Source organism: Haematobia irritans, chromosome 1 (assembly GCF_050003625.1).
Source record: "Haematobia irritans isolate KBUSLIRL chromosome 1, ASM5000362v1, whole genome shotgun sequence".
In the NCBI taxonomy this organism is placed as follows: Eukaryota; Metazoa; Arthropoda; class Insecta; order Diptera; family Muscidae; genus Haematobia; species Haematobia irritans.
In genome coordinates, this window is record NC_134397.1 from 57,505,434 (window position 1) to 57,518,240 (window position 12,807).

Sequence of the window (12,807 nt, forward strand, 5' to 3'; positions counted from 1 at the left end):
TCTATAGAAATACAATTTTGACAAAATTTTCTATAGAAATATAATTTTGACAAAATTTTCTATCGAAATAAAATTTTGACAAAATTTTCCATAGCAATTAAATTTTGACAAAATTTTCTATCGAAATAAAATTTGGATAAAATTTTCTATAGAAAAGAAAAATTTTGAAAAAATTTTCTATAGAAATAAAATTTTGACAAAATTTTCTATAGAAATATAATTTTTGACAAAATTTTCTATAGAAATAAATTTTTGACAAAATTTTGTATAGAAATTATATTTTGACAAAATTTCTTAAAGACATAAAATGTTGACAAAATTTAGAAATAAAATTTTGGCACAATATTCTACAGAAATAAAATTTTGAGAAAATTTTCTACAGAAATAATATTTTGACAAAATTTTCACTTCAGCCTTGAAAATGGTTTTGACGAAGTCAAACGAAATATTGGAAATAAAAATAAGATAAAACATTAATCCTATTTATTTTAATCGACCTATAGCTGGAACTAAGAAAAGAATTGCTTAAAAATTTTCTATAGAAATACAATTTTGACAAAATTTTCTGTAGAAATATTTGTTTGTTAGTTATGTGGTAACATTTTCTTCAAATTTTGGTAGATTATTTTTGGCACGAGTGGTAACCGTCTAAATTTAAAAAAAAATTAAAAAAAAAAAAATTTTAATTAAAAAAATATTAAACATACACAATTCTCAAAGTAAGTTTCAGCATATATTTGAAGTTTTTTTTTTTTTTGTAATTAATTTTTTAATATTTGTGAATCATCAATCTTCAATTCTCTATTTAAATGATTTTTTATAAAATTCAAAATTTTGATTACAGACATTCTAACTAAAAAATTTATTGAATCAACAAAATTTTGTGAATCACCAATCATCAATTCTCGTTTTTAAATAAATTTTTGAAAAATTCTAAATTTTGAAAGTTTTTTCCTTCCTTATATTTAATTTGATTTTGCAATGAAGCATAGGCCAAAGGGTAAAGTTTTGCTTCTGAATCAGAAAGTTTTCTAAAAATTAAAAAAAATGCGATTAATAAAAATATACATATATATTTTCCAATTCCAATATTTACCCATTTTTAATAAAATCAAATATGAAGCTCGTGTACATTTTCACCATATCTAAATCATCTTGAGAGAAATCTTTCTTGTTGGACCAATTAAAAAGATATTGCAAATCATCCATATGCTCCACACGATCTACAAGAGATATATTCAAAAATTTCATTAAAATCTTTTCATTCAATTTTTTTTCTCAATCTTAATTATATGGTAAATTTAACTAAACAAATCAATTAAAAATAAAAACCGATAAAATTATAAAAATTAAAAAATATAATTGCATCCATATATTTTCCAACGGTGATCACTAAGTAACATAAGTATTTAATTTCGTGTAAAAATCCATTTAACCCATTTAAAAAAAAATCAATTTAAAAAATTAAATTATAATTTTATGCCTGAAATTATATTTTATGTTTTCAATCAAAATGTTAATTGATAAAATATTAAATGAATTTTCATATTTCTTAAGACACATATCTTTGTAGATATTATTAATATTTTTGATATAAATATATCAATACAAAAAAAATATTTTAAATTACAAAATTAATTATAACAAAATATTTTTCTCTGCATATGATTTATTTATTTATAATAGATTTATTTTATAATATATATTTTTTTAATTTCATTCAAAAATTAGTACCTCACCTTGCTTTTTGGTAAACATTGCATCCATTTGGTTTGATGGCTTTTGATATTGAAACTCATAAAAATAAACTGGAGTTCCTTTCTGGCTTACCATTTCGGCAGTTTGATGAGCCCCAAAACGTATTAAAGAATCCGAAAAAAGATTACACATCGCATCATAGTCATCCAGAGTAAATTTTGTTCTACCTTCAAAGTAATAATGAAGCAATTCTTCTCCTATAGTTTTTTTATTTTTCCATGACTCATAACCAAATACACGAGGAGCTAAGGAAAGAAAATTGTTTTCCAAAGATTCTTTTAAGCTCATATTCTTTAAAATATCCGAGGCTGAAGTACAAAATTCTCCATTTGTATAACCCACTAATAGGGGCACATCAATTTTATTGGTCTTATTCAGGAGTGTATAGAAATCCTCAAGTAAAAATCTCTCTTGACCATAATCCTCTTCCACGACAGGTAACCATAGATATATGGGATTATCTTTACCAAAATCAAACATTGATCTTAAAGTCTTGGCTATTTCTAGACCAGAAAATTTGGACATACATGATAATATATCGGACTCTTCCAAATTTTCGTATTCCAAATTAGTGTGACCCTCGACATCCCATTGTATGTCTTCCATATCATTAAAATTCTCACATTTTAATTTTTTAGCTTGCCTAACAGCTAAATATTTTTGATTTCCCTGGGGAGTCATTTTAATTTGTGGTGGCATAGATCCACTCATTATAATGGCCTTATGAAAAAGGCCCTTGGACATAGGCGACACCAAATGTAGGGATACACTTAATGCTCCAGCACTATAACCCATTAGTGTTATATCATGAGGATTTCCTCCAAAACGCTCAATATTTCTTTGTATCCATCTCAAGGCATAGACTTGATCCTTAAATCCTGCATTACCGGGTATTGATTTTGTACCCAAATTTAAAAATCCCAAAGAGCCTAAACGATAATTGAAGGTAACTAAAACAATTTCTTTTGACATCCACAACGAGGGTTCCATCCAATTGGAGCTACCTAAATATAAACCTCCTGGATGTATCATTACCACAACGGGGAGGGATTGGGAGGGTGTGATCTGGAAAACACAATGTTTACTAAAATAATTTTATGTAAAAATACGATTTGTTATTATACCTCTTTTGTATAGACATTTAAATATAGGCAATCTTCAGAGGCATTTGTAGCAGTAATGGAATGACATTCATAGCCTTGGTATTTTGCATTATAAGAACCCTCAATTTTTTCCAACTTCTGGGGGTCCTGAAAATGAAGAAAAGAAATGTAAAATTTAATATTACAAATATTAAAAATAAATGCCCTTAAAATAAAGTATATTAGATTAGGTTACTTGCATATACAATTAGCAAATTAGACAAATTTTCTTTGATAAAAAGAAGAAAACATACATTTCTATTGCAAATTTTGTCTAAATTGTATTTCTTTAGCAATTTTTGTGAAAATTTTATTTCTATAGAAAATTTTGACAAAATTTTATATTTATAGATAATTTTGTAAAAATTGCATTTCTATCCAAAATTTTATTTCTACATAAAATTTTGTCAAAATTTTATTTCAATCGAAAATTTTGTAAACATTTTATTTCTATAAAACATTTTGTCACATTTTTATCAAGATTTTATTCCTATAAAAATTTTTGTCAAAATTTTAATTCAATAGAAAATTTTGTGAACATTTTCAGTTTATCGAAAATTTTGTCAAAAATTTAATTTTTATATATAAATTTTTTTTTTCAATCAGACAATTTAATCAAAATTTTAATTCTATAGAAAATTTTGTCAAAATTTTGTTTCTACAGAAAATTTTGTTAAAATTTTATTTATATAGAAAATTTTGTCAAAATTTTATTTCTATAGAAAATTTTGTCAAAAATCTTTTTCTGTGCCAATATTTATGAAAATTGTATTTCTTTAGCAATTTTTGTGAAAATTTTCTTTCTATGTAAAATTTTTTCAAAATTGTATTTGTATAGAAAATTTAGTCATAATTTTGTTTCTACAGAAAATTTTGTTAAAATTTTATTTATATAGAAAACTTTGTCAAAATTTTATTTCTATAAAAAATGTTGTCAAAATTTTTATACTATCGAAAATTTTGTAAAAATGTTATTCCTATAGAAAATTTTGTCAAAATTTTATTTCTATAGAAAATTTTGTTAAAATTGTATTCCTATAGAAAATTTTGTCAAAATTTTATTTCTATAGAAAATGTTGTCAAAATTTTATTTCTATACAAAAGTTGTCAACATTTGATTTCTTTAGAAAATTTTCTCAAAATTGTATTTCTATACAAAATTTGTCAACATTTTATTTCTATAGGAAATTTTCTCAAAATTTTATTTATATAGAAAATTCTTTCAAAATTTTATTTCTATAGAAAATTTTGTCAAAATTTTATTTCTATAGAAAATTTTGTCAAAAATTTTATTTCTATAGATAATTTTGTCAAATTTTATTTTATTTATTTGACAAAACTTGATATAGAAAAAAATTACAAAAAATTGCTAAAGAAATAAAATTTTGCTAAAATTTTTTATAGAAATAAAATGTTGACAAAGTTTTAGATAGAAGTAAAATTTTAACAAAATTTTCTATATAAATAAAATTTTGACAAAATTTTCAATAGAAATAAAATTTTGACAAAATTTTCTATAGAAATAAAATTTTGACAAAATTTTCTATAGACATAAAATTTTGACAAAGTTTTCTATAGAAATTAAATTTTGAAAAATTTTTCTATATAAATAAAATTTTGAAAAAATGTTCTATATAAGTAAAAATTTGACAAAATTTTCTATAGAAATAAAATTTTATTCCTATACAAAATTTTGTCAAAATTTTATTTCTATAGAAAATTTTCTCAACATTTTATTTCTTTACAAAATTTTGTCAAAATTTTGTAAATTTTTTTCTATATCGAATATTTTGTTAAAGTTTTATTTCTATAGAAATCTTTATTAAAATTTTATTTTTACGGAATATTTTGTAAAAATTTTAGTTGTATAGAACATTTTGTCAAAATTTTATTTCTATAGAAATCTTTGTCAACATTTTATTCCTATAGAAAAGTTTGTCAACATTTTATTTCTATAGAAAATTTTGTCGAAATTTTATTCCTAAGAAAATTTTGTCAAAATTTTATTTCTATAGAAAATTTTGTCAAAATTTTATTTCTATACAAAATGTTTGTGGGCTGTCCATCCAATCATCTTGCAGTCTACAGGGCTTTGCACAAATAAATTTGACAAATATACTTTTCCTCTGTTGGTTAAGCTAGACTTGTTATAGTCTTGCTGAGTTCAAAACAACAAATAAAATTTTATTTCTATAGAAAATTTTGTCAAAATTTTATTTCTATAGAAAATTTTGTCAAAATTTTATTTCTATCGAAAACTTTGTCAAAATTTTATTTATAGAAAATTTCGTCGAAATTTTATTTTTACAGAAATTTTTGTCAAAATGTTATTTCCATAGAAAATTTTGTGTAAATTTTATTTCTATAGAAAATTTTGTGAAAATTTTATTTCTATAGAAAATTTTGTGAAAATTTTATTTCTATAGAAAATTTTGTGAAAATTTTATTTCTATAGAAAATTTTGTCAAAATTTTATTTCTATAGAAAATTTTGTCAAAATTTTATTTCTATAGAAAAGATTGTTAAAACTTTATTTCTATAGAAAATTTTGTCAATTTTTTTTTTTGTAAAATTTGTATTTCTATAGAAAATTTGGTCAAAAAATTATTTCTATAGAAATTTTTGTTAAAATTTTATGTCTACAGAAAATTTTGTCAAAATTTTATTTCTATATAAAATTTTATCAAATATTTATTTCTATAGAAAATTTTGTCAAATTTTGTTTCTATAGAAAATGTTGTCAACAGTTTATTTCTATAGAAAATTTTGTCAAAATTTTATTTCTATAGAAAATTTTGTCAAAATTTTATTTCTATAGAAAATTTTGTTAAAATTTTATTTCTATAGAAAATTTTGTCAAAATTTTATTTCTTTATCTATTTGTGTAAATTTTTTCTATATCAAGTTTTGTCAAAAATTTATTTCTATAGACAATTTTGTCAATTTTTTTCTATAGAAAATTTACTCAACATTTTATTTTATAGAAAATTTTTGGCAAAACTTTATTTCTAGAGGAAATTTTCTTAAAATTTTATTGCTATAGAAAATTTTGTCAAAATTTTATTTCTATAGAAAATTTTGTCAAAATGTTATTTTATATTTAAATTTAGAATATTTTGTCGAAATTTTAGAGGGATATTTTGCAAGATCTACCAAATTTTAAAAAATCTATTATTTTTGGTGCAATTATATAAGACTTTGAAACTTTGACTTGGCAACAATACAAACATCCTTAAATAGTCAAAACCTATGAATCTGTATAATCTTTTTTTTTTTTTTTTTTTTTGAGTTTAATTTTATGTGTCCTTCTTTGTTGTGGTCACAAGATGTAAGTCACAGTTTTCATATATTTTCAATTTTCTGTAAGAAATTTGGCCTACTTGTTGCCTAAATAAAATGTCCTAAAATTGAGTATATCTAATCTTCTGTATTGAAACAACATATGTTCAATGTATTTTCAATTTCAAGATGGGGTTGCTTTTCCAATTTTTATTTAGTTTTAAGAAGAGACTAGTTCGACTCGGCATCAATGCAAAAATCCTAAAGTGAAACCCTAAATCTTTGTGTCAAGGTTATTTATCTGTCCGTATGTCTATCTATCTATTTCGTTTTTTTATAAGAGATATGTTGCAGTTTTAATAGAATTTTAAATTTACTCTATTTTTGTGTCCTTAAAATAAGTGCCCTAAAAATAGAAATGGATAACTTTTCGTATTACGACAATATTTTTGTAATTTCAGCATCAATACAAAACCCTTATTAAAGTCAAAATCTGAAGGACAAAATCTTGGAATCTGAAAAAAAAACTGTTTAGAGCTTAATTTTATTTATCCATCCGTCTTAATTCTTAACTTTAGGTCTCAATTTTCATAGAATTCGATATTTTACACAAATGTTTTCTCCTTTCCCTTACAATCTTACCCGAAATCTCAAATCACCAACCGGAGGCTTAGCATATGGCAGGCCCATAAATGCCACAAAGGATTCATTAAAAATATTCAATTTCTCCACACCTTCAATAGGTCCATTAAAATCATTATTATCCATACGAACAGTAGGTGTTGCGGAGCATTTCGTCAGAAATATTGCATTAAAAATTAGCCAATATTTTATCATTTTATGAAACAAAATCCAAAATTCTATACCGAACAAAATCTAAATGAATACTAAATAGAGAGTGATCATTCATCATACTTGGGATTGCATGATTGCATGAGTTTTCTATGATCTATTGAAGAACGAAAACATTTGAAATGATTAGCCATGAGCCTCTACATTGAGTTCCAGATGTTCACAGTGGATAAAAACTGAAATATTTTGTAAACAAAAGTATTTATGAATCTGATTAGTCTACCGAACAGTTTTTTCCATCACAGAATTGTTACCATCACCGACCCCAATTAAAAAAATCCAATTAATTTAATTGTTTCCATTTTGTATTGTTGTTGTAATTTTTTTTTTTAATTGATTTTTATTTTGATTAAAAAATTATTGAAATCAATTAATTTTTATTTGAATATTATTCTTAATATTCAATTAATATTTTAACTGAAAAATATAGATAATATTTTGTCTGTGAATCTGAGATCCACAAATTCTCATATTGTAAGCAAATCACACATCTGAAGTTGGGCTAAATCTAACTTGGCTTCGTTTTTCAAGGATTATCTTTCTTTTGGTCTTCTACGTTAAACTTTTCCCAACTAAGTTCCATCTATGAACCACTGTTCAACAGAAAAAAATCTTATCAGTTATTATGTGTGTTATTTTCCATTATTGGGCGATATCTTAAATTAATATTGTTGGTGGTGAATCTGTTTATTTTTGCGCTCGTATACATTTTCTTTGTATTGAATATTTCAAATGAACTCAAAATTAAAATGCATAATAATTAAAATCCAATAAAACTTTCATCACAAGCCAATAATTAAGTAGCTCTCACCCGATGCCAATCTATACCATATACTCAGTGGAAGGTGACCATATACAAAATATATATGGGCAAAGGAACGGACAGACAGACAGACCGATAGTCTCTGCTCATGATGATTTTGTTTAAATTCATTTTACCCATACCCCCATTGGTATATATCTCTCTTGGTATTTGATATCAATAAAGTCTATAAAAATTAATGTTATTTTTTGAAATGACTTAATTAAAGTCCACCAGCATCGAGGATGATCATCATTGTCATCACAATGCACCAGCACCATAATATTCAAGCGTATATAAAAATCGTATTGAATTGTTTACAAATAATAAAATTAAATATTACAAATCAATACAGCAGGCTATATGGTGAATAGCCAACAGCCACCAAGTGAATTTAAAGAGAAACGAAACGGAAAGAGAGAAACGAAAGCGAAATGTCAAAGATTGTTGGAATATCTTAAAAAAGGGGGGTTCACATTGTTTGGATGGAAATAGAAGTGGACCCAAATATTGATTTTGGATTGAAAATATTATTTTTGTTTTGTTTTTCTGAATCGAGCAATAAATCAGTGTGAAAATGAAATTCTAAATAATCTATAAATAGACGAATCACGCGTAATGCAAATACTTATTAATATAACTCAAAGGGGGTTCACATGGTAGGTTAGCCTCTACAACGATTGACTTTGAAAACACAGTAAATTGTTATTTCTAATTTTGAATCACCCTACAAAAATAGATATTGACTTTTTGAGCTGTATTGCCGAATTGCTTCACCAAAATCCAATGTGTTGTCAGTGATGGAAAATAAAAACCTTATCCATCGGACCGTTTAAGCAACTTCGGGGCCATGCTCTGATTTAAAATTATGTTTCGCTACATAGCATAAAAGGTTTTGAAATACTCTCAGTTTATACTTGGCAATATTTCTTGACGTGCAAGTTGTCAAATACAGATAAATATAACCGTTTAACATACTTCGGGGACATAATGTGAAGGAATGTTATTTTGTACTACAGACTCTAAACTATTTTGCAAATCTCTTTTTTTTTTTTTTGTGTACTGACAAGAGTGTCTGCTATCAGTGATGGACAAGTAGGGCTGTATTATAATAACCAAAAGTTGACCTCTCACAAATTTAATGCTAAATAAAAAGATCAGACCATCTAACCAACTTCGGGGACAGGCTCTGTTTTAAAGTTTTCTTTTACTACAGACCTTAAAAGTCTTTGAACATCTGTTTGTTTATGTTTGATAATTTTCCTTGTTCCTAAGCCACTTGTCAATAATGGAAAAAAATTGGGTTATATAAATTATAACCAGAATTCGACCCCTCACATATATTGTGATAAATATAACAATCGGACCGTTTAACTTACTTCGAGGACATTCTTCGAGGAAATTTTATTTTTTTGTACTACAAACCAAAAAAGATTTTAAATCCCTTCTTGATTATGCTTTATAACAATAGGTTACACATATTTTAAACATAATTCGATTACTGCTAAATAGAATGATCAGACCGTTTAACCAACTTTGAGGACATGCTCTGATGTAAAGAGATATTTTACTACTACTTAGTAATGTTTCTTGTTCGCGTTTATGTTACATTTACTGATAAATAGAACTATCGAACCGTTTAACCTACTTCGGGGACATGCTTTGAAGAAAAGTTATCTTTTACTACAGACTATAAAAGGATTAAAAATCTCTTCGTTTGTGCTTGACAACAACGAGTTATAATATGTTAACCATAAGATGACCGCTCACAAATTTTCTGATAAATCGTTTAACCTACTTCGACGAAATGCTTTGCAAAAAATTATCCTTTACTGCAGACCATAAAGGTGTTGCAAATTTCTTCGTTTATGTTTGATAATAACGATCAGTGTTGGCAGTATTGGGGATTTCCCCCAAATTGGGGATACTTTTTCGTGAATGGGGACGGAATTTTAGAGTTGGGGACTTGGGGATTTGGAGGGAAATTTCCATAAATTTGGGGATTTTTGTGGAGATTCGAGAAATCGGTTTAATCTTTTTTAACAAAATTTTTAACAAAATTTTATTTCCATAGGAAATTTTATTGCTATAAAAAATTTTGTCAAAATTTTATTTCAATAAAAAAAAATTTGTCAAATTTTTATTTCAATAGAAAATTTTCCCAAATTTTATTTTTATAGAAATTTTGTCAAAATTTTATTTCTACAGAAAATTTTGTCAAAATTTTATTTCTACAGAAAATTTTGTCAAAATTTTATTTCTACAGAAAATTTTGTCAAAATTTTATTTCTATAGGAAATTTTGTAAAATTTTATTTATATAGAAAATTTTGTCAAAATTTTATTTCTACAGAAAATTTTGTCAAAATTTTATTTCTACAGAAAATTTTGTCAAAATTTTATTTCTATAGAAAATTTTCTCAAAATTTTATTTATATAGAAAATTTTGTCAAAATTTTATTTCTACAGAAAATTTTGTCAAAATTTTACTTCTATAGAAAATTTTGTCAATTGACAACTGCATCAAAATTATATTTCTATAGACATTTTTGTCACAATTTTATTTATATAGAAAATTTTGTGGAAATTTTATTTCTATAGAAAATTTTGTCACAATTTTATTTCCATAGACAATTTTGTCAAAATTTTATTTCTATGTACAACAATTACTTTAAATTTTTTTTTCCAAAATGCATTTCTCAAAATTTTATTTCTATGGAAAATTTTGTTAAAATTTTATTTCTATAGAAAAAATTTTGTCAAAATTTTATTTCTATAGAAAAATTTCTCAAAATTTTATTTCTATAGAAAATTTCCCCAAAACTTTATTTCAATGGAAAGTTTTGTCAAAATTTTATTTCTATAAAAAATGTTGTTAAATTTTTATTTCTATAGAAAATTTTGTTAAATTTTTATTTCTATAGAAAATTTTGTTAAATTTTTATTTCTATAGAAAATTTTGTTAAATTTTTATTTCTATAGAAAATTTTGTAAAATTGTTATTTTCATAGAAAATTTTCTCAAAATTTTACTTCTATAGAAAATTTTCTCAAAATTTTATTTCTAAAGAAAATTTTGTCAAAACTTTACTTCTATAGAAAATTTTGTAAAAATTTTATTTCTATAGAAATTTTTGTCAAAATTTTATTTCTATAGACAATTTTGTCAAAATTTTATTTCTATGTACAACAATTACTTTAAATTTTATGTCCATGTAGAAAATTTTTTCAAAATTTTATTTCTATGAAAAATTTTGTTAAAATTTTATTTCTATAAAAAAGTTTCTCAACATTTTAATGCTTTAGACATTTTTTTCAAAATTGTATTTTGATAGAAAATTTTGTCCAAATTTTATTTCTATGGACATTTTTGTCAAAATTTTATTTATATAGAACATTTTGTGCAAATTTTTTTCTATAGAAAATGTTGTTAAAATTTTATTTCTATAGAAAATTTTCTCAAAATTTTATTTCTATAGAAAATTTTCTCAAAATTTTATTTCCATAGAAAATTTTATCAATATTTTATTTCTATAGAAAATTTTCTCAAAAATTTTATTTCTATAGAAAATTTTCTCAAAATTTTATTTATATGGAAAATTTTGTCATAATTTTATTACTATAGAAAATTTTGTTAAAATTTTATTTCAATGGAAAATTTTCTCAAAATTTTATTTCAATATCAAAATTTCTCAAAATTTTATGTATATATAAAATTTTCTCAAAATTTAATTTATTTATAGAAAATTTTGTCATAATTTTATTTCCATAGAAAATCTTGTCAAAATTTTATATCTATAAAAAATTTTGTTAAATTTTTATTTCTACAGAAAATGTTGTAAAATTTTTATTTCTATAGAAAATGTTGTCAAAATTTTATTTCTATTAAAAAATTTCTAAAAAGTTTATTTGTATAGAAAATTAGGTCAAAATTTTATTTCTATAGAAAATTTTGTCCAAATTTTATTTCTATGGACATTTTTGTCAAAATTTTATTTATATAGAAAATTTTGTCGAAATTTTATTTCTATAGAAAATTTTTTCAAAATTTTAATTCTATAGAAAATTTTCTCAAAATTTTATTTCTATAGAAAATTTTCTCAAAATTGTATTTCTATAGAAAATTTTGTCAAAATTTTATTTCTTTGGAAGATTTTGTCAAAACTTTATTTATGTGGAAAATTTTGTCGAAATTTTATTTCTATGGAAAATTTTGTCAAATTTTTATTTATATAGACAATTTTGTCAAAATTTAATTTCTATAGAAAATTTTGTCAAAATGTTACTTTTATAGAAAATTTTGAAATGATTAAAGAAAAAAACCAACAATAGCAAAACAAAAAAAAATAAAATTTTCTCAAATTTTTATTTATATGGAGCCACCGTGGTGCTATGGTTAGCATGCCCGCCTTGCATACATAAGGTCGTGGGTTCGATTCCTGCTTCGACCGAACACCAAAAAGTTTTTCAGCGGTGGATTATCCCACCTCAGTAATGCTGGTGACATTTCTGAGGGTTTCAAAGCTTCTCTAAGTGGTTTCACTGCAATGTGGAACGCCGTTCGGACTCGGCTATAAAAAGGAGGTCCCTTGTCATTGAGCTTAACATGGAATCGGGCAGCACTCAATGATAAGAGAGAAATTCACCAATGTGGAATGTGTGGGTGGGAGCCACCGTGGTGCAATGGTTAGCATGCCCGCCTTGCATACACAAGGTCGTGGGTTCGATTCCTGCTATGACCGAACACCAAAAAGTTTTTCAGCGGTGGATTATCCCACCTCAGTAATGCTGGTGACATTTCTGAGGGTTTCAAAGCTTCTCTAAGTGGTTTCACTGGAATGTGGAACGCCGTTCGGACTCGGCTATAAAAAGGAGGTCCCTTGTCATTGAGCTTAACATGGAATCGGGCAGCACTCAGTGATAAGAGAGAAGTTCACCACTGTGGTATCACAATGGACTGAATAGTCTAAGTGAGC

The 12,807-nt window shown here is 24.3% G+C and overlaps 2 protein-coding genes across 2 annotated transcripts in view; one reads left to right on the plus strand and one right to left on the minus strand.

Annotated features, from left to right (window-relative positions):
• Positions 1-12,807, plus strand: part of msi (RNA-binding protein musashi) — a 612,288-nt gene that overhangs the window by 331,808 nt on the left and 267,673 nt on the right. The window lies entirely within an intron of this gene.
• LOC142220996 (juvenile hormone esterase-like) lies at positions 712-7,064 on the minus strand. The gene is made up of 5 exons (XM_075290463.1): positions 6,822-7,064; positions 2,883-3,008; positions 1,740-2,823; positions 1,097-1,223; positions 712-1,031 (listed from the first exon to the last, which is right to left on the minus strand). Exons 1-5 carry the CDS (start codon positions 7,014-7,016, stop codon positions 899-901), a joined length of 1,665 nt encoding a protein of 554 aa, XP_075146578.1. The 5' UTR covers positions 7,017-7,064; the 3' UTR covers positions 712-898.

Bases quoted from the DNA above. Each gene is read 5' to 3' on its own strand.
- LOC142220996 (XM_075290463.1), bottom strand. From the start codon at position 7,016: ATGATAAAATATTGGCTAATTTTTAATGCAATATTTCTGACGAAATGC. The intron at 2,824-2,882 runs GTATAATAACAA...TGTGTTTTCCAG, and splicing joins TAAATGTCTATACAAAAGAG to ATCACACCCTCCCAATCCCT. The intron at 1,032-1,096 runs GTAAATATTGGA...TTTAATTTTTAG, and splicing joins TTTGATTTTATTAAAAATGG to AAAACTTTCTGATTCAGAAG.